At 38.0% G+C, this 20,599-nt stretch overlaps 4 protein-coding genes and 1 pseudogene across 7 annotated transcripts; 3 read left to right on the top strand and 2 right to left on the bottom strand.

Annotated features, from left to right (window-relative positions):
• Positions 1-263: 263 nt before the first annotated feature.
• LOC9324115 lies at positions 264-2,236 on the top strand (annotated as a pseudogene). The gene has a single exon (XR_002334103.1). The product of XR_002334103.1 is annotated as a transcription termination factor MTERF2, chloroplastic (transcript).
• A 254-nt stretch (positions 2,237-2,490) lies between these two features.
• Positions 2,491-3,172, top strand: LOC9324114 (UPF0540 protein At1g62060). The gene has a single exon (XM_002888005.2). It carries the CDS (start codon positions 2,575-2,577, stop codon positions 3,016-3,018), a length of 444 nt encoding a protein of 147 aa, XP_002888051.1. The 5' UTR covers positions 2,491-2,574; the 3' UTR covers positions 3,019-3,172.
• Positions 2,504-6,795, top strand: LOC9322565 (UPF0540 protein At1g62060). Of its 2 annotated transcripts, none has more exons than XM_021035567.1 (2): positions 2,504-2,566; positions 6,134-6,795. In XM_021035567.1, the coding sequence occupies exon 2, from the start codon at positions 6,142-6,144 to the stop codon at positions 6,583-6,585; it is 444 nt and encodes a 147-aa protein (XP_020891226.1). In that variant the 5' UTR covers positions 2,504-2,566; positions 6,134-6,141; the 3' UTR covers positions 6,586-6,795. The 2 variants fall into 2 exon arrangements, with proteins under 2 accessions (XP_020891226.1, XP_020891227.1); XM_021035568.1 differs by having other exon boundaries at positions 2,524-2,574; positions 6,142-6,795.
• Positions 6,796-7,004: 209 nt separating this feature from the next.
• Positions 7,005-9,265, bottom strand: LOC9322564 (F-box protein DOR). Of its 2 annotated transcripts, XM_021035563.1 has the most exons (2): positions 8,135-9,265; positions 7,950-8,054 (listed from the first exon to the last, which is right to left on the bottom strand). In XM_021035563.1, exons 1-2 carry the CDS (start codon positions 8,894-8,896, stop codon positions 8,031-8,033), a joined length of 786 nt encoding a protein of 261 aa, XP_020891222.1. In that variant the 5' UTR covers positions 8,897-9,265; the 3' UTR covers positions 7,950-8,030. The 2 variants fall into 2 exon arrangements, with proteins under 2 accessions (XP_002886498.2, XP_020891222.1); XM_002886452.2 differs by having other exon boundaries at positions 7,005-9,265.
• A 3,275-nt stretch (positions 9,266-12,540) lies between these two features.
• On the bottom strand, positions 12,541-20,511 carry LOC9324113 (putative disease resistance protein At1g63350). Its single transcript, XM_021035562.1, is given in 3 exon segments — positions 12,541-14,789; positions 14,792-15,066; positions 19,502-20,511. Coding segments are annotated over 3 exon segments (2,682 nt in total). The 5' UTR covers positions 19,663-20,511; the 3' UTR covers positions 12,541-12,543.
• Between the last annotated feature and the right edge of the window lie 88 nt (positions 20,512-20,599).

Genomic DNA, 20,599 nt, shown 5'->3' with positions numbered 1-20,599 from the left:
TTCTCCTTAAGTTCAATGTTCTTGTTCCCTTGGGTGTTCTAACTAAGCGCTTGACATCGACAGGATATGTAATTCAATGTCACGACTAATACAGCCCTCCGGTTGCTTGGTTATTAAAAGATCACTACACGCACTCTAATCAAACATTTTAGATTTTACTGTCAAAAAAAAAAAAAAAAAAAGCTGTAACTCTAGTGATAAGACCTAGGTTCGAATCCAACTAGCTACAAAACTCTTTTGTAGTTTTAAAAATTTATGAAAAATGAGGATCAAAGAGGAATCCTAATTGAAATTCATTAGGGTTTATGGGTGAGAGAAACTTATCATAAAGCCTTATTTCGTTATTTCCTCCCCCAAAGTTTCGATTTTTGCGATTCTCTGTTTTTCCTTCTCCTCTGCTCTGTTTCTGGTTCTGTAATCGCATAGCCTAGTCTTTGTCATGTATTCTCTGATTCTCCATGGAAGAAGGTTGGTCGAATTGCATAAATGGCGCCATTTGAGATTTGCTCTGCAAAATGCATCTCCTTTGTCCAATTCCTTCTCTTCTGCTGCTGCTGCTGATGTGAGGTCAAGAGATGGTCGAAAAGGAAAGAACTTTACGGTCTCTTACCTCGTTGATTCATTGGGTTTCACTACAAAACTCGCAGAATCGATCTCAAGGAAAGTTCATTTCACCGACAAGGCAAATCCGGATTCAGTTCTGAGTCTTTTGAGAAGTCATGGCTTCATAGATTCTCAGATCTCCTGCATCATTACCGATTATCCAGAATTGCTTATACTAGATGCTGAGAAATCACTTGGTCGCAAGCTTCAGATTCTACAGTCTAGAGGAGCTTCAAGCTCTGAACTCACTGAGATTGTTTCTACAGTTCCGAGAATCTTAGGAAGGAAATCTATCACTGTATACTATGATGCTGTCAAAGAAATTATAGTAGCCGATAAGAGTTCGAGTTATGAACTCCCACGGGGTTCTCAGGGGAATAAAATCCGAAATGTATCTGTTTTGAGACAATTGGGCATGCCTCAGTGGTTGTTATTACCCTTGCTTGTCTCCAAATCGCAGCCTGTGTGTGGAAAAGAAAATTTTGAAGAATCCCTTAAGAAGGTTGTTGAGATGGGTTTTGATCCCACCACCTCTAAGTTTGTTGTAGCTTTGCGCATGCTTTACCAAATGAGCGAGAAAACGATTGAAGAAAAAGTTGTAGTCTATACAAGTGTAGGTTTTACTCTGGATGATGTATGGGAAATTTTCAAGAAGACTCCTTCCGTTTTGAAAGTCTCCAAGAAGAAGATATTGAAGTCTGCTGAAACATTTCTAGCCCTAGGATTTAGCAGAGCTGAGTTTTTGATGATGGTCAAGCGTTATCCTCCTTGCATTGAATATTCTCTAGAGTCGGTTAAAAGGAAGAATGAGTTTCTGGTGAAGAAGATGAATTGGCCACTAAATGCCTTGGTTTTGCACCCTCAGGTGTTTGGATACAGCATGGAGAAGAGGATTATACCAAGGTGTAACGTACTCAAAGTTCTCTTGTCGAAAGGACTGCTCAGAAAGAAAAGCGAACTACCTGCAGTGTCCTCTGTTTTGTCGTGTACCGATGAAGGATTTTTAAATAGGTATGTGATGAAGCACAACGAGCTGGCGCCTACGTTGATGGCTATCTTCACCAAAGGTCGTGTTTCATAGATCAAAAGGCACACCTACAACAATGAGCAATGCCAAGGTTTGTTCTTATTTTGTTGTTGTCAGTTTTAGATCTGTCGATGGATCTTTTGATATGACAATGGGAAGCAAAAGAAAAGCTTTGTTAATGTATCGATGAAACCCCAATTTTTGTGCTTCTGTAATCTCAATTTGACCTGGATCCAATGATTTCATGATATGTCTAAAATGTTGCATGGATACATTGGCTCTTTAGTTCTTGTTACGAGCTGCTACGAGAGACGTGTCAAGTTCAATATTTTTCTCCTTTTCATTTCCATACTTGCTTGTCAATTTTTTCGCTGCTCTTTTGGATTATGTTGTGCGGAAGTTATGGTTTACATGGTCTCTACTCTGTATCAGGTTCGTATTTTCAATTAAGAAGCTTTAGTTGGAATCAAAGTGGAGGACCCTAATTGAGGATTTTAATGGTCGTTGTTAGAACCTTTCTTGTAGTTGGTGGAGTGTAGAAAAATGATTTGTTTTCAGGTAACAAAATGGACATTTCTTACTCTCTGGATTCAGAGTTTATTTGCATTAAGAAGCCTTAAGAGGTTTGCTTTCAAGTTCGAATAATAGATCACATTTATAGTATAGTATTAAATGGATATCGCACTCTATCCATAATATTAGCTAGTTAGATAAAATTGTGATTGATCTTGGCAAGAAGTGTTAAAATAGTATCATGTTGACATGTTGGTATGACTATTAGTTGTAGTTTAAGCTTATGTATATTTCTTGTAGGAAATGTTCATGTATCATAATAAATACATGTGTATCGAGTTTTTGTATATATAGAGGGCTATGATTTGGGAAGAAGAACACAACACAACTCACCACAAACACACCATTCAATTCCAAAAAAAAATAAAAAGATGAATGCCACAAAGTTTGTTGTGCTTCTCGTGATTGGCGTTTTGTGTGCCATTGTCACCGCAAGGCAGGCCGAAGAAGTGTCCAAAGAGACCAAATTAGGCACCTCTCTTCCAAAAACTACTACCAAAGGCATTGGAGCTCAGCTTTCTGCTTATGGCACAACTTACAGCAACTCTTACGTCTCTAGCTATGCTAGAGCTTCTAATGGTCCCAAAGGTCCAGACGCCGATGCAGCCGAATATGGCTCAACATATACCAATGGACAAGTCTATGCCAAGGGTCGCAAGGCAAACATTTCTTCTAAAAGTGGTTCTAAAGCTACAGGAGAAGCTGAAGCTGCAGCGAATCGAAAAGCTGCTGCTGCACGTGCAAAAGGTTCGGTAAAATCCGACTCAAGGGTGAAGGGCAGTTCCTCTGGGAAGAAGAAGGGCTACAAAGGATAAAAGAAGAATTGAGCGTGAGGTGATCTCATGCTTATTGCTCAAACCTATTAATAAATATCCTACAAACTACAAACTCACAATCTCTTTTGTGTTCATAAATAAAACCAGAGATTGTCACTTTTACTTATTATATATGAAATGCTACTCTTTCTCATTAATGGCTTTTTGGATAATAAAATAAATGCAATGAATATTCTTGTGGTAAAATAATGACTTAATATTCTTGTGGAAGAGAAACTTCAAGAACATGTGAATATGATGACTCTCATAAACAACAGGGTTCATGCGAATATGTTTTAAGTATTCGGTTTAACATTTTATTTTCCTTGCTCAGCTTTTCTTTTTTTTTCTTGTTTAAACATTGTCAGACTTAGAACATCAGTACGTACATCACATAAGATAAATCCTCTAGTCATTTCTTATAAGATACACTGTTTCTAAAATATACTTGATTCTGTTAGTCTTTACCTTTTGGTTTAAATTTAATCACTCACTACCAAAAACAAAAAAAAAAAGTGGTTGAAACTGGTAACAAGGTTTCTTCTTCATCTTCTTATGCACGTAAAGACTTGGGATTTTTTCAAGTTTTTCTTCCTGATGAATATAGTAGTTCTCACGAAATGGTAATGTTTCTCTATCTCTGTTTCTTCTCTTCACATCAAAAATAAATTTCATATTCTATATAGTAAAATAGATCTGCATGTGATTCCTCTATTAGCATCTTAGAGAAGGCGAGAAGCCATTACCTTATGAAGCCTTATTACTCGATGAGATCGGGCGGTTCTGGTTGTGTGGAGACAAAAACAGAGGAGGATACAGAAGAAAGAAGGGTTTGGAGAGTATTGCTAACGATCAATCTCTTGAATTTGGATACTTTCTCGATCGATTTGAGTTTTTACGTTACGATTTTTGTTCAAGACGGACTGAAGAAAAGATCTTTGTGTTGTAACTCCGGTGCATGCTTTTTTTTTTTCTTTTGCTAAATTGTAAATATTTCATAGATAATGAAAACAGTTTAGGTTACAATCCAAAGATTTGAAACCTATACACATGGTTCCATGGTAAAAAAAAAAGATAAAAACATGGAAGCATAAGACGGTAATTAAACCAAGTTTTCAGTCTATCTACTCAACCAAACAAAGAAGTTGTGGGAACAACATGAAGCGATGGCGTTTATATTGTCCTTCCCGGAAGAGCTGCAAAAGGAGAAGGGCGAAAGCAGATTGTAAAACACCTTGTTACGACTGACAACTAGCTTTAGAAACCTTTCGCAGGAGGTCCGAGACCGAGCGGTCAACGGCAAAAACTCCAAATCATCAATCACATACTCTCTCTGCGTCATGTGAGATCGCTTCTTCGTTTCAATCCATGAACTTTTTCCCTGAAACGGAACCTCACACGGCGAAATAAGCAAATGGTGCAAGCTCCCTCAACCAAGTTCATTCCCCGAAGTCAGCAGCTCAGAGCTAAATAAGACTATATACAACCACACCATAAGCCGTTACCCCTACTAGCTCCTCTATAGCGCAATCAAGACGAAAGGAAGAGGCGAGTACGCAAAGCAAAGCAATCTTCCAACATAGGCAGTAACAACAGGAAGCCACAACATAGAACATGCCTTGAACTAAACCAAAGAATTGGTATACAAGTGGAGTTCTCAAAAGGAGAGGAGAGCTAGCGATCACCGACAACTAAATCCTCAAGTTATCGAACACCACTGCAGCTACAAAAGTGCATGCTTTTACCAAACCGGAATGTAGGAAAAATTGTGGCACGAGGGTTAGGCGGAAAACTTTGGTTGAGCCTAATGTCTGGTTAATGATGAACCGAACAATGTTTCAGCTATCAAAACCGAACAGAAAAAATACTCGGAGAAAAGTTTACCAAGGTGGAGGTAATTAAAATGTATTGATTTTTACTATTAATATATTTATTCAAGTGATTTTGAATCTTATCGTTAGCTAGGTGTTATGTAGATATCCTTAATGCATATATTAAGGGTTATTGTGAAAGCCATAAATTGATGAAGACCTATAATTGTGTATTTGAGTTTATTGTCAGAAGTAATGAGATTGCAAAATGGTGGAGAATAAACTCAACAAGATTCGCAATGTCATAAGCAGAGAGATTCGCGACATAATCACCGCAAGAAGGCACAGCAAATCTTTCCGCAACCTGATGCAACTCTCGACATCATGAACTCACATATCACATGACTTATTAGTTTTATTGACTCCTTGTTTTTATCTTTTTTTGCCAAGGGTCCAACCAAAGCTATAGGACTCTACATTATAATGCCAAACCTTTTCATTTTTAAATGATATATTAACATTCATAGCAAAAAAAAATAAAAAAAATTGTAAAAATAGAATTATGATGAAAAAAGAAGGTGGAATTTCATTATATTTTTTAAAATGATTAAAACTGGTTATAAGTAAATGGGATTAAAAAAAAAATGAAGTAAATATATAACGAAACGCAATCCTCCAGAACACATTATTTTCTAATTAAATGTTACGGTTGAAAGTAAAATGTACAAAGATGAAAATACTTTTTTTTTTTTTTTTTTTTTTTGTCAAACTTGAAAACACTTTCTAGATTCATTGAAACATTTAGTAAATAAAATGTATACGTAACGAAAAGTTGTAAGAGTCGTAACCTTTGCTAACTTTCGAATTGTTATTTATCAATAGATTTTACTTGAAATTAATTGACCATCGTTTATTTCTTTGAATCCGACTTCACAATCAGTGTGCTAGGTTCGAACGCTGGCTGCCACAACATCTTATATTATTGATATTAAATTGAATCCCAGCATATGGCTTTCAAAGTATTGTATTAATTGGATATCGCAACCTATCAATAATATTAGCTTGTTAGATAAAATTGTGATTGATCTTGGCAAGAGGTGTTAAAATAGTATCATGTTGACATCTTGGTACGACTGACTATTAGTTGTGATTTTGACTAATGCGTTTAAGCATGTATATTTCTTGTAAGAAATGCTCATGTAGTCATGTATCATAATAAATACATGTGTATCTTGTTTGTGTATATATAGAGGGCTATGATTTGGGAAGAAGAACACAACACAACTCACCACACATACAAAAAAATCAAAAGATGAATGCCACAAAGTTTGTTGTGCTTCTCGTGATTGGCGTTTTGTGTGCCATTGTCACCGCAAGGCAGGCCGAAGAAGTGTCCAAAGAGACCAAATTAGGCACCTCTCTTCCAAAAACTACTACCAAAGGCATTGGAGCTCAGCTTTCTGCTTATGGCACAACTTACAGCAACTCTTACGTCTCTAGCTATGCTAGAGCTTCTAATGGTCCCAAAGGTCCAGACGCCGATGCAGCCGAATATGGCTCAACATATACCAATGGACAAGTCTATGCCAAGGGTCGCAAGGCAAACATTTCTTCTAAAAGTGGTTCTAAAGCTACAGGAGAAGCTGAAGCTGCAGCGAATCGAAAAGCTGCTGCTGCACGTGCAAAAGGTTCGGTAAAATCCGACTCAAGGGTGAAGGGCAGTTCCTCTGGGAAGAAGAAGGGCTACAAAGGATAAAAGAAGAATTGAGCGTGAGGTGATCTCATGCTTATTGCTCAAACCTATTAATAAATATCCTACAAACTACAAACTCACAATCTCTTTTGTGTTCATAAATAAAACCAGAGATTGTCACTTTTACTTATTATATATGAAATGCTACGTACTCTTGCTCTGTAATGGCTATTGATGATAAATAAATAATCGCAAAATTTATAGTATTCTCAATGATACATTATCTCTTCTCTTAATTATTGATTTTCTCGGTTTAAGTTAAATCTATGTCTTCTATATATGTCAATCTTCGTAGACCCTTCTGACATGTTAAGGGTTACTATGAAAGCCATAAGTTGACGAGGACCAATAAATGTGTTATGAGTTTATTGTAGAAGTAATGTGAGACGCAATGAGATTCAAGTTCGTATTATCCATGGGAGATTATTTACTACTACGTTGAGACCAATGTGTGATGATAGTCAAGGGCTTTCCTATGTGCTTTGGATTGTCTGCAGAGACCGTGGAAAAGAAGACTGAGTTTTTGGTGAAGAAGATAATTTGGCCACTAAAGTCTGTGGTTTCGAACCCTGCAGGACTTGGATACAGCTTGCAGAAGAGGATTGTTCCAAGGTGTAATGTAATCAAAGCCCTCATGTCCAAAGGATTGATCGGAAGATTGAACAACTTCAAGGATTGTCTTTTCTTCTGCTAGTTTTAGATTCATTGGTGATATAGTGTTTATGAGTGTCTTTTCGTCTTATATGTAAATCAGATTGTGACAATAACAAGTTGTAATATTGAATCTCTTTTCTGAGTCCTTAAAGTTACTATATACCTCATGTTTTATTGGTTATTTGTTGAATAAAGAGGTTTTTTGGAATGTCATAATGTGAATAGCTTTATGCGTCCAAAGAAGCCAATGGCATATTAGAAGATGATATATCCATAACAGAAAACTGAAAAATTGATGAAAGTAAAGAGTAACTGGCAAACTAGCTCTGTTACAAAAATCTCAAAGTTATAAAAGTCATGATTAAAGCCCTTCCAGAAGCTTCATATTCACATTCTCTACATGGTCTAGAAAGGTGTAAACAGAACGACCCTTAAACGCTTCCAATCCTTGGATTTCGACTCTTCTGATTGCGTTTCTCTCTGTATTGTAGTAGAAAACGTAGAAAGGCGTGGATGGAAAGGGACACGACAACACAATTTCATTTGTCCGAGCCACTCCAACAACGCATAAATCTGTGTATCCCCCTCCAAAAATATACTTCCACCAAGCGGGTAATACATATATATGCTCCGACCATTCATGCTTTTCGGCATCTTCTAGAACCCGCAACGTAATACTTGTACAGCTTCCACCGATACCGCCAAATCCTCCAGACGACCCAAGTGAACCTAATTTACCATTATAGTTTATCAGAGGTGGACGATAATATGATGAAATGGAAGTGTCTGTGTCTTCAACAAATCTGAACTTCTCCGACCTAAAGTCAAAGGAAACGATTATGAAACCCCTTGAAGACGTATTGACCGCTGGATAATACAGAACACCATTGATGCATACATTGTTGTATGTATGATAAAGAGAATGGGGTATCCAACATTCGATCATTCTCCATGACGGTTTTCGAGTTCCTAATGTCAAAACTTGATGCTCCTCAGAGTCCATGTCTCGTGTTCCATATATCCCCCAGGTCATGGACAATACCTTGTATTGTTTCTCGATGGGCTCATACCCAAAATAGCTCCTCACTCCAATCCTCTTCCTTGTCTTTAGTTTCGGTAAGGTCAAAGATTCTCCGGTGCTGGGGTTACATATAACCGAGACCTTATGCTCCACTCCATTTAAACTCCGCTCATCTCCAAGAAAGATCAAGCCTCTGACAGAACTACATCTTTTAAATGAAGAGGCATAATACGGAATTTTCATATGATAATTGGCCGCTAAAAGAGAGGAGGTATAAGGATATAGAAATAACATTAGTGTAGGGATCTTAATGGAGGCGTTGTTATCATCAAGATTTTGAGGCTGAAGTGAGGAGAAGACAAACACATGATTGTCTTTTCGGCAGGCAAACAATAGTTGTGGGCGAGCCAACGATCTGGTCAAGAACAACTCCGTGAAGTAGGGGAGGCCAAGAATGGAACCCCATAGCTTCGATACGCAGCGAAATCTTGATACAGATTTCGCTGGCAGTCTCGAACAAATCTCGACAGTTAAATCAAATGGGATCGGTTCTCCATTATTGTTTGAGGTCTTCGATCGCTTATTGCGTTCGGTGACGACAACAACATCCTCCGAGACGTTTTGCCGCTCTGTTTTCATGGCGGAGACACTCTAGTTGAAACCCTAGATTGCTAATCACGGCTACTTCACAATCTTCACAATTACAAGGATACTAGTGAAAACCCTAGAGTGCATTGCACGGGCTCCTTTAGTGTACATTTTCTTCTTTTTTTTTTCGTTTGCAATTTTTTATTTTATAAAAAATAAATCTATCAAAAATAATCATAGTACAATATGTAATATCACATCTATACAAAGAATGACTGAAAATTTGATTAGATGAAATGAATTTGAGAAAGATAAATTATTGCTATCTTATTCACCCCTTCTTAATTAACAATTAAAATACAACAATATGCCATGTAACACTATATTAAAAAATAAATCAAAATTAAAATCACAAAACAAAAATATTAAGAAAAAAAAATGTTAATTAAACAAAGTTAATTATATATCGGTTTGGGTTTATAAAAAAGTGAATAGGGTTTAAATTTATAATTAAACAAAAGTATATGTTGGTTTGGGTTTACAAATGTGGATTAGGGTTTAGCTTTTACAATTAAACTAAATTGTATGTCGGTTTGGGTTTATAAAATATCAATTAGGGTTTAGATTTTATAATTAAACAAAATTATATATCGATTTGGGTTTATAAATGAGGTTTAGGGTTTAGATTTTACAATTAAGCAAAATTATGTCGGTTTGGGTTTACATAAGAGTGGTTAAGGTTTACATTTTACAATTAAATGGAATTATATGTCGGTTTGGGTTTATAAAAGAGTGGTTAGGATTTAGATTTTATAATTAAATAAAATTATAAGTCGGTTTGAGTTTATAAAATATTAATTATTTTAATTTGGTTTATTGGATGACATGACAAATTCTAATTGGTTAATTAAGAAGGGGTGAATGAAAGAGGTTCACCCCAAGAATTGTTCTTTGAGAAATTATAGTAGAAGATATTATATACTTTTTTTTATCTTGTTTAAATATACCTAAGGTGATTAAAAGTTGTTTAAATTATAGCAGAAGTAGAACAATGAGCAACTTCAAGGCTTGCTTTTTTCTTTCTGCTAGTTTTAGGTTCATTGGTGAAACTTTTGATGGTTGACAAAGGGAACCAGACGAAGAGTTTTTTTTTTATTCATAAAACCCCTTAATGGGTTTGGGCCAATGGGCTTACAATTCGTGGGTACAGTTACGAAAGAGAGAAACAAATCGGAAAATGACCTGAAAACGGAGCTGCGGCTCGGAACTTGCTGTCGACCGGAGGCAACGAATCAGACGCACCAACCCCAGCGGAAACAAGGACGACGGCTTTGTGGCAGCGACGAGGGAGTGATGCCAATGACGAAAGAATCCGATTTCTGCCGTCGGTTTCACACCACCGAGCCACCGAACCCGCTACAGTCCTCCCGGGAAACGCAACTCGCCAACAAATGGCTCTACGGAGTCAGATCCCATGCCTAGCGATCCGACCCACTGGAGACTATCCCCGCAAACCATACCGGAAAATCCAACAGATCTCAGAGACAAAACCTTCAATTCGGTCAGGTGGACACCACCACGGCAGATCTAAAGGCTGCAGGCTCACGCAAGCATTCTAGATCTGTAACCCGCAGAAGCCATCAAGATTGCCGGTCTACCGTGAACCACCTAAACAACTCAGCGAAACCCACCACCTCTCCGCCGACTTCCGCCGTTGCTGCAGCGACCAATCGAACGGCTGAGCCACGGTACGACTCCGATGAAACCTCCAGCGTCCTTAACCAGAGATGACAACACCAGATCGACCCACCGCCCAACTGGAGCCACCGCAAGATCGTCGGAGAGGACACCACACCACCGCTGACGAAGAAGGAATCTGACCCACCACTGCACCTTAAATTGCAAGACCACCAGCGACGTAGACTTTACACGGATACTAATAATCTACAAAATCGACCAATATAATTTGGGAAAAATGTCGTTTTATCTCCCAACTTTCAAAAAGTGGCCAATCAATACGTCAACTTCATATGTGGCCATTTAAAACATGAAATAAACGTTGACTAACGTTTGAGACATAGAAATTCGTTGACCAGGCCAAAATAGACATGCCGTTATCAGTCGTTAACGGAACTTCTAACGCCCGTTATCACCCGTAACGACTCTGTTAATCAACTTTCAAATTGTGGCCATTTTAAACATCAACTTCATATTTGGCCATTCAAAACATGAACTAATCGTTGACTAACATTTGAAACATTAGAATTCGTTGACCAGGCCAAAGTAGACATGTCGTCATCATTCGTTAACAGAACCTATAACATCCGTTATCACCCGTTAACGACACTGTTAGTATGTCCAAAAAGATTTTTCCCAAATGAAAACACCAAATCCCCAAATCTATTTCTACAACAGCTCAAACAAGATGAATAGTCCTATTATCTCTATCTCCATTTCAGAAAAGCTACATTTAGTCTAGGCCCGAACCCGACCCGAACTCGAACCCGAACAAGTACTCGAACATACCCAAAATATAAGTACATAGTTATAATATATTAGTAATATTTATACTTGTAATAACCTAAGTGCCAAAATTATTCGGATGTTAAGATATTTTTGGGTGTTTTAGCTACTTTGGGTTAGATTCGGGTTAAAATACTTGGGTTTTATAGATTTTTTGATTATTTTTCAATACTTTGCATAGGATCGGATACAAAATTTCTAATATTTGGATACTTTGGGTAAACCTGAATCCGAACCCGAAATACCCGATCCGAACTTGACCCGAACCCGAAGTTTTAAAATACCCGAATGGATCTTAGTTTTCTAAACCCGAAAAACCCAAACCCGAAAAACCCAACCCGAACCTGACCCGAATATCTGAACGCCCATGCCTATTTTAGTCCTATGATGGGTCTACAAGTTTGCTTTCATGATTCCTTTTTAGATTTAAAACAAATATATAAACGATGTTTGCTTCCAATTATTGGCTCTACGATTGTCTATATATCAAACCATGTCCTTGGATTATGCTTTAAACAAAAAATTTGTCCTGATTTTCTCTCGATTATTTTCAAAACGACGTCGTTTTGGATATACTAACAGAGTCGTTAACGGGTGATAACGGATGTTATAGGTTTTTTTAACGAATGATGACGATATGTCTATTTTGGCCTGGTCAACGAATTCTCATGTTTCAAATGTTAGTCAACGATTAGTTCATGTTTTAAATGACCACATATAAAGTTGATGTTTAAAATGGCCACAATTTGAAAGTTGATTAACAGAGTCGTTACGGGTGATAACGGGCGTTAGAGGTTCCGTTAACGACTGATAACGGCATGTCTATTTTGGCCTGGTCAACGAATTTCCTTGTCTCAAACGTTAGTCAACGTTTATTTAATGTTTTAAATGGCCACATATGAAGTTGACGTATTGATTGACCACTTTTTGAAAGTTGGGAGATAAAACGACATTTTTCCCAATATAATTTTATGCGTAAGTTGTTTTTCACATGTTCGATTTCTTATGCAATGGCAATTGATAATACTATTTATTGATTAACTAGATATGTGTTTAAATCGGTTCCAATGTACATACACAATTCGAAAAACAACCAATCTAACTACAAAATTTGCACCAATGTTTTGAGTGTAGTGAAAACAAAAAGATCGAAGTAAAATTTAACAGAAGCAATTCTAAATCCAAAAGAAAAAAAAAAAGAGAGTGAGAGTCCTTCCATTCCACACCTTCAATCCATTTGTTATATCATATGCTGAGTCCATTATCACCCTCCTTGCCACTTTTGGAATTGTTTTCAGGTTTGGACATTCGAATACATCGATTTTCTTTAGACATGGAAAGGATAGAGGACTCCAGTATATATTCTCCAGCTTCGGTAGATGCTCCAAATGAAGATTAGTCAGCTTTTGAAAAGGAACAATCCTAATTTCAACTTCACAAGCTTTCTCTTTGTTTATTATATCTTCTAGGTCTTTTGCATCATCAACATACAAAAATTTAAGATTTGGAGCGAACATCAGAAATGTCAATTCCCTCAGGCCTTTACAATCTTGTATAAGCACTTTGACGAGGCTCAAGAAGCTGCATATCCTTCCCATCTTTATCTCAGAGATATTGCAACTCCTAAAAATGTAGAGTTCACGAAGCTTGTCCATAGTTGCTGGAAGTGATATTCCAGATGATTCCAGATTGATGGTATTCGAGATTCTTAGAATTTGTGTACAACTCATCAACCTATGTGAGGTTAAAAATTGTTCTGGATAGTCTGAAGGAGTTGTATAGGTTAAACTTACTGAGTGTTCCAAGGATTCCAACTCCCGCAGTCTGAGTTCATTAAACAGAGAAAAAAAATCAATTGTTATGGTTAAAACTTCCAAATGTTCCAAGGCTTCCAATTCCTTCACTGATGTGGTGTTCCAATAAAAATGAGAACCAAATAACTTCAAAACTTTCAAATTATGCAGACTTGATATCCCAGTACTACCCCAAATAACAAATGTTTTCTCCAAATCCAAGTAAATTAGTTTCTTCAACTTTTGTACACCCTTAGGCAATTGGAGTATGCTAGTATTTGACAAGTTGAGATATTGCAGGGAAACTAATCCTGATAGATCCGGCAATTCACAAAGACTGTCATTATTCGATAGATCCAACACAGCAAGATTTGGCATGTACTTGAAGAATTCACTCGAGATACTTCCCAAATTCGAATGTTGCAGGAGCAAAGTTGTGAGTTTCATACATTCAGGAGTGCCAGTAACATGAAACCTCTTGTTATTCCTCAGTTTCATCAATGACATCCTTTCTACAATGTTCCAATCCCTAACCCTTGGAATTTCACGTAGCCCAACACCTGCACGCACAATAAAAACATCCTTTTCTCTTCCCAAATCAGATGCGATCCACAAGGCCATTTCACGAATCACGTCATGCATACACACAAAATCTTTTCCATCCTGATCAACCCCCTTCATCAACAATGATGCACACACAAGACTACCAATTATCTCATAACTCATATACTCAGCCTCTACAACACTTTCACCTCTATCTATAATTCCTTCGCATATCCAGTAGTCTATCAAATCTTCTATGGGAATTTTAGCATCTTCCGGATATAAAGCGCAGTATAGCAAACAAAATTTGACATGGTCCCCTTTAAGACTATCGTAGCTATACTTCAAAAGCGGAAGGATCTTATCATTCATGCCTGAAAACTCTGCGGCATATGAAGTCAAAACTGATATCGCACGTCGCCATTCTTGTATCGTCCTCTTGGATGACATGGTTTCACCTATTACGTTGAGAGCCAATGGTAAACCACAACATTTTTTAGCAACTATTTTTGCAAGGTCTGGGATCTGTGGATCGCTTTCGAGTGTTAATTCTCCAACCTTTTTTTTGAACAAATCAAATGCGTCATCGTCCGCCAAACATTGGACTTCCATTGGTTTTCCAACCCCCATGCTCGTGCATACATTTAGAGACCGAGTGGTGAATGCCAATCTGCATCCTTTGTGTGATGTTGGATCCGGGATTCCAATCTTATCTAATTCCACCGTCTCCCATATATCATCTAAAAACAACATGAATCTCTTTGTCCTTAAGAAATTGTATAAATGAAGGCCCTTTTGAGTTTCATCTTTTTTGTTCCACTCTTCTCCACCAAGACCAACTTTCTCAGCAATTTCATCTTGAATATTCTCTATATGCAGCTCTTTAGACACCACAACCCAAATCACAAAGTCAAATCCACACCTATCATTACTGAACTTATTATTGATCTGGGTGAGAATAGTTGTCTTCCCTACTCCGCCCATACCGTACATACCCATAATACCAGCTCCATCTTCAATCAGATGTTTCCATGCGTTATCTAGCATTGTCTCTTGACCAACAATTATCCGTGGAGGAGGCCTTTTTGCACCTTGGATGCTTGAGCTTGATCAGCAATCACATCAAAATCTCTAGTTTTGATCAGTTCCTCAACCTCCCTTAACATCAAGAAAACCTTTTTCCCATAATGATAGCCCGATTTCAATTTCTTAGAGCAAAACCCACAAAGACATAGCCTTTGAAGTTGAACATCTCTATCACTAAGAAGTTCGTTGACGTTTTGTTCGACAGTTTCAACTTTATTAAGCCATACCTGTATTTCGGCAAGCCTTTCCAGACCTCTATCTTCCTCTCTTCTGATCCTTCTCTAGTTTGTAAAAGTAATCAAGAACACAACAACAAAAGAATAACTCTCTTTTATTACTTAGGAAAATCTCTCAAAATCTAAGTCTCTCTCAATTACTTCTCAAACTCTAAAACCGCATAAAACTCTCTTAATCTCTTAAGCTATATCACAACTCGATATATGCTTATATAGCCACAACCTCTAAACCTAATCATAACTCAATTAGGATTACATGATATTCTCTAGATAACTCCTAAAGAATTAGTCTTTATCTCTTCAATAAACCGACATCTTACGGTTTAAGTAACCTCCGGTTTAAGCCTCTTTCAAGCTTAAACCAACAATCTCCCCCTTAAGCTTGAAATCTTCTTATCACCATCATTGTTTCTAAGCAACGCAGCAACTTCACGCTTAGCAATCAAATTACCTCCAGTATTGGAGAGATTAGACAGCTTGAACCTAAAAACAAATTCGGGGAATATATGAGTGTTCATATTGATGTTCCAGACAATGTAATTCTTTGGACTCTCGATATCATCGACTACTCCATTGTCATATTCTTCTCCACCATAAAAGAATTGAGCTTTATCACCACGAAGAAGCTCCATATTCCCCATTATTACATGACATAAAACCATGTAACGAACTCCGTTTTTGTCACCATCACAATATCTAGCACTGAAGTAAGAGCAGTTTGCAACAGTTAAATAAATCCCAACACCATAGATGGACTCTCTAATAAATGCTCCACCATTGGCTTCACCTTGTTGTCCCTTCTCTTCATTCTCTATCAAAATCTCCTCTTCTCTCACAATCAAACTATAAATCGCTCCCATCCTTGAATTCGAATTCAACCACAGTCCAGGTTTCCCATTCCCAGGCCACAACGCAGTCACGTTGTTCCCTCTAAACTCAAGTCTCCAGCCATAGTTGAAAAACTCATCTTGGAGCCCGCAAAACTGACCACTAAACTCCGCCATTGTCATTAGCAGGAAAACACCAACAACTCTCCTCGAAACAACGATTTCTTCACCTGTCTTGATATGTTTCACAACAACACCATTATCAGGAACCAAACCATTAATCTTCTTTCTTTTCTTCTCCTCCTTTTCTTTCTCCTCATCTACTTCCTCTGCTTGGAACCTTTCGTTCTTCTCCTCTAACTCCTTCACCTCCAAAGCACCAAGCTTTGTCTCCAATTCCTTCATTCTCTTCTCATTCTCTTCCTTAACAGTCCTTAAACCAGCGACCTCTTTCTCCACTTCCTCAATTCCGCCATTGTCATAGAGAAGCTTCTTTGCCTCCGTCGTAGCCTTGATCAGTTCATGCTGCAACCGTGCAACTTTAGTCTCTAACTCCGAACCTTTCAAAGCTATGGCTTCAAGAACCTTCCTCTCCTCATCGGACTTGTCAGTCTCTCGCTTCGTCTCACCCATCTTACATCTGGCCTTGGATTTATTGATAGCATCATCCGCATTTTTCTTGATCTTAAAAATCCACTTGAGACCAATCACTTTTGCTTCTCTCGGCTTTTCAACCAAAAACCATGTCTTGTTTTTGTTGATAGAATCAATCTCTTCCTTGCTTGCTTTTCTCCACTCTAATAAGCCCTTTGCTTCTTTGTAGCTTCTCGGCTCATCATTTATTGAAAGTAGAAGTCTCTCTAGTCTCTCTACTTCTATCTTAGCTTGGAGTACATAATCTTCAAGGTGCCTAGGTAGAAGAGTTTGACGACCCGATCGTCTTAATTGTTGCTCTTGTGGTTGTTGATGTTGTACTTGTTGATGCGGCAAGTTGTTGTTAGTGTTGGTGTTAGTCTCCTCAGTATTGTTGTCATCTTCTTGTTCTTGATCATGGTCACCAAAGTTACTACCGTTACTTCCGGTTTCATCTAGATCTTTATTTAGATCGTTATTGACAATTACGGGTCCTTCTCCAACATCTATGACTTCACCCCATCTCATGTGAAACATGCCCGAATCTTCCCTTGATCCGTTTACTTGTTTTTCCCAGCACCAACCTTTCTTTTCATCAAACACCACGTCTCGACTTACAACCACTTTCCTTGTCGTTGGATTGTAAAGTCTATAAGCCTTGGTTCCCGGCTCAATTCCAAGGTGTACTAGAGTTTGCGATCTGTCATCTAGCTTCTTTAGGCGAGTAGCTTCAATCTTCGTGTAAGCTAAGCACCCGAAAACCCTTAAGTGATCTAGGCTTGGTTTCTTCTCTCGCAAGCTTTCGTAGGGAGTCATATTTTCAAGGGCTCTCGTTGGTATCCTATTAATAACATATGTTGAGTGACGGACTGCCTCTCCCCATAGATAATTTGGTACCTTCATAGCCTTGAGAATGCTCCTAGTCATCTCCATTAATGTCCTATTCCTTCTCTCAACCAGACCATTTTGTTGCGGTGTATATGGTGCCGTGAGGTGTCTCTTTATCCCGTTTTCTTCGCAAAAATCATTGAACTCTTTTGACGTGAATTCTCCTCCTCGATCAGTCCTTAGAGTTATGATTTCTTTTTCAAATTCCTTCTCCACCAATTGCTTAAACGCCTTGAATTTTTTGAAAGCTTCTCCTTTCTCTTTCATTAAAATTGTCCACATATACCTAGAAAAATCATCAATAATAACAAATACATACTTGTTGTTAGCAATTGTTGATGGTGATATGGGACCGCAAAGATCGGCGTGTAGTAGCTCCAATGGTTTAGTGGCTCGGAATGTTGCTGCATTTGGGAAAGAGCCACGGACTTGTTTTCCTACTAGGCATGACTCGCAAATTCTGGTTTCTTCTTTGATCTTTGGTAATCCTTGAACCATCTCTTGTTGAGACATATTTCTCATCGTCTTGAAGCTTACATGTCCCAAACGTGCATGCCATCTCCATGTCTCGTCTTCTAGTGTTGTGTTTAAACACATAGGCTTTCCAATTCGTAGACTTACCTTGTATAGTCTATTTGGCGATCTCGTAACCTTCACTAGAAGTCTTCCGCTTGAATCATGGAGTGTTAGGTAGTCTTGCTTCATCCTCACGTCACAGCCGGCTTCGGTTGCTTGCCCGAGACTAAGAATGTTGCTTTTTAAATCGGGGATATAGTAGATATCCGTAACAAGTCTTTGTTCTTCGGTTTTGCTTTGAAAAAGTATTGATCCTTTTCCTCCGATGTCGATACATGATCCGTCTCCAAACTTCACTTTTCCCTTAATCTTCTCATTGAGCTCAGAAAAGAAAGTCTTGTTTCCGGTCATGTGGTTACTTGCTCCGTTGTCGAGATACCACACTTTGTCTTCCCCATCTTTGATCTCGTAATTCCTTGGAATCACCTTTTCTTCATTCAAAAAGATCACTTCATGCATGTAAAGAGCAGCATCGGCTTCTTTCGTCTCTGTCTTGTTTGCTTCGTGTGTTCTTTGAACTCTTTCTGGACACGAGGAGGCGTAGTGACCCGGCTTGTCACAGCGGTAACAAACCACCTTTGAGATATCTTTCTTCTCTTTTGCTTGACCTTGGTTGTTTTGGTTTGTTGTTCTTTCTTTGGCTATGATTTGAATAAACCTTCCTCTTGGTAAGCTATTAAGGAATTTCTTCACGAGTTTGGTTTCCTCAATCTTTACACCAAGTGAGGAAGATTTTGATGCTAACTCCGATAACTTCCCCGAGAAGCTATCAATAGTATCCGTATCCTTCATCCTAATTCTTTCAAATTCCGACATCAAGGTTTGAAGTCTTGCTTCCTTGACTCGATCAGCACCTTGATGACGTGATTTGATCGCATCCCATACTGCTTTAGGAGTCTCATGATCACCAACTTGCAATATAAGACTCTCCGGCATGACTTGAAACAACAATCCTGTCGCGATGTTGTTCTTGTCAATATCTTCCGATCCCGGTTCGATTGCATCGTATACATGATATATCTTCAACATGATTCTCATCCGCTTAGCCCAGACCGTGTAGTGAGAATCGTTGAGCATCGGACATTGGATAGACGGTAGTGAGATCTCCTTCGAGCGTGGTGGTCTGTCGTCGGCCATGGCTCGGTCTCGACGGCTGTACGTACGTAGGATCTTCACGTCTCCTTCTTCAAAACTCCAAGATCAAAACCTTAAAGCTCTGATACCAATTCTAGTTTGTAAAAGTAATCAAGAACACAACAACAAAAGAATAACTCTCTTTTATTACTTAGGAAAATCTCTCAAAACCTAAGTCTCTCTCAATTACTTCTCAAACTCTAAAACCGCATAAAACTCTCTTAATCTCTTAAGCTATATCACAACTTGATATATGCTTATATAGCCACAACCTCTAAACCTAATCATAACTCAATTAGGATTACATGATATTCTCTAGATAACTCCTAAAGAATTAGTCTTTATCTCTTCAATAAACCGACATCTTACGGTTTAAGTAACCTCCGGTTTAAGCCTCTTTCAAGCTTAAACCAACACCTTCTTGTCAAATCATCTCGCTTAGCCTTGAGCTCTTCCATGGTTGTCTCTAGAGCCACGAGATTCTTCTGGAGATTGCGAGTATAGCCTACTTTCTTTTCTTGCCAGTAAAAGACTTTATTTATACACGTATCACAGGGTATTGAGATAGAGGCGCCCATTCTACTGAAAGGCAGATATATCTGAAATTTGAAATTTACTGATCTGAGCAAACCAGAGAGGATGCAAAGAACAAGAGAAGATAGAGACTTTCTTTGCGATCAAGAAATAAAAACAAAACTTTAGTATTTTCTATCGAGCGAGACCAAAGACGTGACATACTTTAAAATCACTAACTTGTGCGAGTAATATTTGATTATTTCTCCCCGTTTGATTTCAATAATTATACTTTTATTTGAAAATAATCCGATCCACCGAATAGTAGTCGAATCTGTTGACTTCCTTTATATATTCACGATTATTACACTCGTAATTTACATGCATTCTAGGCATCAGAAGTTGGTATTCCCCTTGCTCATCTCACATAGTGGACCGGTCAATGGAAAAGAAAATATCTCTCAACAAGTTGAGATGGGTTTTGATCCGACCACTTCAAAGTTTGTCAAAGCTCTCAACGCCTTTTACCAAATGAGCGACAAAACAATAGAAGAAAAAGTCAATGTCTACAAAAGGTTAATTAGGCTTTACTGTGGAATTCTCAAGAGGAAAGGATTACTTAGACGTTTGAAACCTTGAACATGTGTGGTCTGAACCAAAACGAAATCCTTTAAGTGCTGAAGAAGTATCCGCAATTCATACGTATTACCAGAACATTGGTGAAACTTTTAATTTGATGGCTGACTAGTGTCTGAAACCCATTTAGACTTTTGTAATCTCAATCTGATCTGGAGGATCCACGCTGTTTTCGTCTTATATGCAAATCAGATTGTGACAATAACAAATTGTAATATTGAATCTCTTTTATGAGTTTAAGTTACTATGTACGTCATGTTTCATTGGTTATATTTGTTGAATAAAGAGTTTTTTTGGAATGTGGTAATATGAATAGCTTTAAGCCTCCAAAGAAAGCCAATGGCATATTAGCAGATGATTTATCCA

The sequence above is a fragment of the Arabidopsis lyrata genome (assembly GCF_000004255.2).
Source record: "Arabidopsis lyrata subsp. lyrata unplaced genomic scaffold ARALYscaffold_2, whole genome shotgun sequence".
Lineage (NCBI taxonomy): Eukaryota > Viridiplantae > Streptophyta > Magnoliopsida > Brassicales > Brassicaceae > Arabidopsis > Arabidopsis lyrata.
Note: the sequence above shows the minus strand (reverse complement) of the source record. Positions and strands in the feature narration are given on the sequence as shown.

Coding starts and splice junctions, on each gene's coding strand:
- LOC9324114 (XM_002888005.2), top strand. CDS start 2,575: ATGAATGCCACAAAGTTTGTTGTGCTTCTCGTGATTGGCGTTTTGTGT.
- LOC9322565 (XM_021035567.1), top strand. CDS start 6,142: ATGAATGCCACAAAGTTTGTTGTGCTTCTCGTGATTGGCGTTTTGTGT.
- LOC9322564 (XM_002886452.2), bottom strand. CDS start 8,896: ATGAAAACAGAGCGGCAAAACGTCTCGGAGGATGTTGTTGTCGTCACC.